Consider the following 6000-nt stretch of genomic DNA (forward strand, 5'->3'; position numbering starts at 1 on the left):
CCAGCAGGGCACGTCTTGAGCTCATCCTTGCTCTCTCTGCAACATGGCTTCATTGTGGGACTAAGCTCAGACGGGGACAAATGTGAGTTGGCAGGACATATGTGTCCGCTTCATCATGGCACAGACAGTTACAGATTAAAAACAAGGGTTTCTAGTCCATTTAAAATCAGCAAGAAGTATTAAGCCCCCTTTCTGATTTCCTTTCCGTGTCTTCCTGTTGGCTCCCCTCAGAAAACATGAAGTTCTCATCTCTTGACACAGCTGAGTATGACTGAGAAATCGTTTTGAGACTCACAGATAAAGTACTGTAGGGGATAGAGATACCTCCTCCAAGGAAAGACTCAACACTTCCTCGCTCTTGAGGCAGACAGGAAAGGCTTTTTTTCAACTACAGGTTTTCAGTATTTTTCAGATTGATATAGATGATCCATATTTTTATGAACAGATTTCCAGAAAACTGCATGCCTGATTCATGATTGATTTCTCTTTTTATAAAACATTAAACTTCTATATTAGGTTAAGTCTTAAAGAAATATGAACAACTAGACATGAAACAGTCAGGCCTTTCCAAACATTTATTAAGCCTCATTCAGATCCAGACCATTTCCTTAGGCGTGTATAATGGGATTTCACCCTGGAACTTTGTAATCCTGGATCAACTACGTCAAATATGACAGAGCCTAGACTTTCTGAGACAGGACCCAATAAAACATTTTCTCGTAGTTCTCATAGTCAAACGTAAAGACTTGCAAATCCATATTGTATTACATATATTGTATCATCTAGAATATTAATCTTTCCCTGAAGAATATTGCCAACATTTAAAGTAATTTACTGATATTCTTGCAGTTATATGTGCCCAAATATAATTTGTTATTTTTTTAAAATTTATTTATTTATTTATTTATGACAGCAGAATGCATTACAATTCTTATTATACATATAGAACACAATTTTTCATATCTCTAGTTGTATATACAGTATATTCACACCAATTCGTGTCTTCATACCTGTACTTTGGATAATAATGATCATCACATTCCACCATCATTTATAACCCCATGCTCCCTCCCTTCCCCTCTAACCCCTCTGCCATATCTAGAGTTCGTCTATTCTTCTTCTATTCTTCTATTTCCTTTCTTGCCTCACATTGGTAAGAAAATTTTTTTATAATTTCATTATTTTTTTCCTTTATGATCATATTTGTTATATTGTTTAATGATTATCCTGGATATTGAAACATGTTCACAACAGACTAGAACTTTCACCACTTCCATGACATAGTTACAACCTCTTTCCTTTCCCTTTTCAGCAATTACTTTTTTCAAGAATTTTAGTTTTACATATATTTTAAACTCCATAAAATTTGCCATTATTTTTTTAAGAATCAATGTTAATTTATATTTTCTCACACACACACACACACACACACACACACACACACACATATATATATTCCAGTGCTCTTTATTCTTTTCTGAATTTCCATGTTTTCATCTGGAATGATTTTTCTTTTGCCTGGGAAAACATCTCGTTATTCACGTGATGCACACCTAGAAACAACAAATTCTACTCTTTTGTTCTGAAAAACAATTTTTTTTTTAGTTTTCTGGGTATAGAATTCTGTTTGGTATTTCATTCTCTCAGTGCTTTTTGTCTTCTCTTTACCCATTCCATTACCTCTTGGTGTCCACCATTTCTATTACTATGTGAGATATCATTCTTATGTTGCTTTACTGAAGGTACATGTCTCTTCCCCTTCTACCCTTCTGGATTTTCTCTCTGCCTTTGGTTTTCAGCAGTTTGGTCATTATGTCTTTGGATATGATTTGCTTTGCATTTGTCTTGCTTGGGTTTCACTGAGATTTTTTTAATCATTATGACCTTCATCAGTTTTTGAAAATTTTTAGCCATTCCTTCTTCCAATATTACTTTTGGGTCATTTTGCTCATTCTTCGATGCCAATCATACATATGTTATACCTTTTAACATGTTCCACACCCCTTCTCCATCCTCTGTACCTACCTTTGAACAAACATAATACTTGAGTCAAAAATACCATAACTATTTCTACTTTTATTTATTTATATTAACTTTGGACATTGTACTTTTATTTCTAGAGTGTCTATTTGATGCTTTAAAAAAGCATGTAAAATCAAAATGCCTTGAATTTAGTCATATTTTATATTTCTTCCGACCATATTTTTCCTTGTTTTCTTGAAAATATCAGTTGTACACATTTTAAAGTCCTTAACTAATAACTCCAATGTATGCATTATTTATGGGCCTACTGCTATGGTAGGATATATATATTTTGTATGTAAAATAACCACAGACACTCCAGATGAGACTGACTTCTACCAAGAGGGGCCCTCTTTCCTCTGTTAAGCAAAAAGGGTGAGTCATGGATCTCTTCCATAAAATCAGAAATTGAGCTTAGTGTGGGTTGCACTATAGTTGTAAACTCTAGTTTACTTCTTGATTTTCTTCCCTTTGTTCTGTGTGGTTCTTAGGCTTTTGATTGAAAACTATGTGAGAATGAGTTCTGAACTTGACATATTTTCAGCACAGCTTTTTAACCTTCTTCCCCATGTAAAGTCAAAGTTTGGTGAGTGTCTTGAGTTAGGCAATCTCCCCTGGTGGGTCTTTGTTTCCTTAGCACCATGAATATCTTCCCTTTTCAAGCTTTCTGCCTAACTCTCACCTTCTGGGAAGGATGCAGTAGATTCATCAGGTCACAGAGGACTGGAACCAGTAAAGCTGCAGAGACTGAAAAGCATTTCCAGATGATGTGATCAATATCAGCTATTTCTTTTCCACTGGAGACATTTAACAAATATACGGTATTCCTTATTTCTGCAGACCTCCAGTCCTTCACAAATGTGATAATGCTGTGGGCATAATGACCTGCCTAGCAGTCAAACCATAATTTTTGAATTATGTTCTAATTGGTTGACTTAGTCATTGTCAATTTTTTGTGATTATTAAACATAAAGATAATAATGTGTAAACAAACTCAATACACATCTGCTCATTTTTTGTCAGTCTTCTACTCTCTCAAAATTATATATCTCCTTATCTTTGTAGACAATCAATATTTATCCAGTTTCTTTCTAAGAAGTAAAAATTTATTTAATAACTAGCATCAATTACTAGATAAGTTTTGACTGAGTTTTTAATACTTCAGAAGTGAGTATTTTACTTCTAAGATTTTCCAAGAAAATCCCTCAAATATAATGTGTCTACTTGCAACTTTTTTGAACTTTTAGTCTTTATTTGACCTGTGAAAGCCACCATAAAAGTAAGGGTCAACCTAGATAATATAAACTTTTGTAGAGTGTTTCTCATATTGAATCTGCATCCCTACACCTTATACCTATTGTAAAAAATATGTGTTGAAGAAACTCTCTATAGAGTGATCTAAAGTAGATTGTGTTCTGGTCCCTCTTATTTTAGCTTATAGTTTTACTAAATAAGTGACTTTAAATAAATGCTGTTGCAATTAAGAATAGAAGGTAATTGCTGATGCTATACTTTATGCTGAAAATATGATTTCATTGTCACATCAGAGGTGATTAATAGATAGTCCCTAGTCAATACAAAAAGTCACATTCAAAACCAAAATTATCATAATTGGCCAAATAACCACTTTTCAATTGGTTTCTATCAATTTGCTGCAAATTGGAAAGCAAAATATTTAATTTGAAGATTTAGGAGAGTATATTTTGCAATTACTTTAGTCTGGTAGATTTCCTAGAGTCAGGATACCCCAAATCAGTCATTTTGTAGAGCATTATTAAAGCTTTCATTATGTATTTTAACAGACAACTTGAGCAACTGGTTGGAAGATTTTCAACGCTAAAAATCTTGGCAAAAGTTCCACAATGGCACACTCTGAGAAATCAGTTGAGCTCTTTTGTGTGCTGGAATTGGTCCCAAAGTGCCTATTGTGAAGACCTCTGGTTTGCAGGTGGCAGCAAAAGACCTGGGGGAAGCTACTCAACTTTATTTTTCTATCAATATTTGGGGCTTAGGGAGCTGTTCTCAGAAACTTCTACAAATACCCAAATATTCAGTATTCATCAATGAATGCGACTTTGAACCCTCTGCTGTCAACATCTAACAAAAGCTTGGCTGACAAGGGAGATTCTGAAGGCTATGTTTGGTTTAAGTTTGCTTATCTAAAAGAATGGACTAAAAGGCTTTTTCTATTGCTTGTTTAGTTGATAATAATTATGTCACTTTTGCTTTGTGAGGCCTACAAACTCAGGAGCAATTTGGAACTCTTGTTATATTTGTGCTGGTCTTTCTGATCTCTGTATTTGTTTTCTTGCTTGTCATGGTCTAGATTTTCTACTTCTCATTCTGTTTCTTCTTATTACATTGCTTTTATTTGTTTTATAACTACGTTAAATCTTTTTGAGTGTGAGGCAACATATAAATGCATACATAAATTAAATGTAAATGTCCCTCAATCTATTTATGGTGTCTCCCCATCTCCGTGATCCTAGTCCATTTAGGACTGATGTTCAGCTATCTGTTTATTTAATCCTGGCTCTACGTCGTAGGGGTTATCTGCAATTTTCCCCTTTTGAACGTCAGGAAGAGATTCTCCAGGTTTTGTGATTTTTTCTGGTTCTCCCACTTCTTCTTTCTGTTTTTCTGCAAAATTTTCCTGTCGTGGGCACTGTGATTTGGGGGTAGTGTGTAACTACAGCATAATTTACCCTCAATCGTATTTAATGCAGTCACCAAATTCATACAAATCAAGTCTGTAGCCAGGAGAGGCCTGGTGAACCAAAGCATGATTTGAGGCAGATGGTGCTTCCTGAGTTCTGTTTGCATTAGGGACTCTGTTAGTGGCCACAGCCGGCTGGGGGACAGGGATGATAGGAGAGGGTCAGCACAAAGAGGGCACAGAAGAAAGACATGAATTCAGTCCTCTTTTCAGAGCAGTGACCTCATCCAGACACAATATAGAGTCAGTAGGGATCTTGAGGCAGCCTCAACAGGGCCAGGTCGATCGGCTGTCTGTCTGTGCAGGGCAGATTCAGACCGAAGGCAGAGGACGCAATAGAGATCTAAGTGAAATGTGCTAGGCATTTTAATGACAAAAACATACATTCTATACTACTTATTTCTTGTAAATTATGTACTAATATTGTGCAGACTCTTGAGAAAATGTCAATCATTTGTTAAAATGGAAATAATAATGATCAATAATTGTTTTGTCTATTAGAACCTCCAAAATAAACCTGGCTGATGTTGCCACAGGACAGGACAGGTATTTATTTGGTTGTTGCTGTCCTGGATTGGTTAAAAAAATACACATATGTATATAATTAATATATATTAAAATAATATTACTAATGTATATTATTAATATATATTAAACTATATTATTGATGCATATTATTAATATGTGATATATATATATTTATATTTTCTCACTTGCTTTGGGTTAGTTTGACTTGATCCGATGCAGGTGTCCCAGTCCACACAGCCCATTTCTCTGCTGTCACCCTCTCTCCACATGGAATCCATCCTGCTTAGGCCTGTCTGAGTTGCCAGGGCTGGCCCCAGATCCCTATCTCTGTGCCTCACAGAATCTGTCTTCTTTTCAGGAGAGCTAAGTGTTAACATTGTCCTGAATGCAACTGCCTTTCAGGAAGATTAATGGAGTTCAGCGTGCAACAGATATGCCTGCCTGGGAGGAGCAGGAGAGAGCTAAGCTGTGTCAACAAGGCCTAAAGACAGGAGAGAACCGAATTGATGACTCCAGTGATCTCTGCTCCCCTCTCCTCCCCCTCCCATTTTCAATTCTAATACGATTTGATGTCTGTATATAAATCCAAAGATAAATGAAGAAGCTCATCCATATGAGATGCTAAAATGTACCTAGAAATGGAGCAAAATGGATACAATTATATTGCCCAAGGAAAGCACCCATGGAGTTATCAAAGACTATGACATTCCCACACGGTGGGGGAGGGGATGCAG

At 35.8% G+C, this 6000-nt stretch overlaps 1 protein-coding gene across 1 annotated transcript in view; it reads left to right on the top strand.

The window, feature by feature from the left end:
- LOC144252348 (DNA polymerase alpha catalytic subunit-like) overlaps positions 1–5706 on the top strand; it is a 58993-nt gene extending 53287 nt beyond the window's left edge. Inside the window, exon 10 of the mRNA XM_077794734.1 lies at positions 5625–5706. Coding sequence (XP_077650860.1) covers positions 5625–5677 — 53 coding nt within the window. The 3' untranslated portion in view covers positions 5678–5706. The remainder of the gene's footprint in view (positions 1–5624) is intronic.
- The last annotated feature ends 294 nt before the right edge of the window (positions 5707–6000 follow it).

The sequence above is a fragment of the Urocitellus parryii genome, unplaced genomic scaffold, assembly GCF_045843805.1.
Source record: "Urocitellus parryii isolate mUroPar1 unplaced genomic scaffold, mUroPar1.hap1 Scaffold_402, whole genome shotgun sequence".
NCBI classification, from domain to species: domain Eukaryota; kingdom Metazoa; phylum Chordata; class Mammalia; order Rodentia; family Sciuridae; genus Urocitellus; species Urocitellus parryii.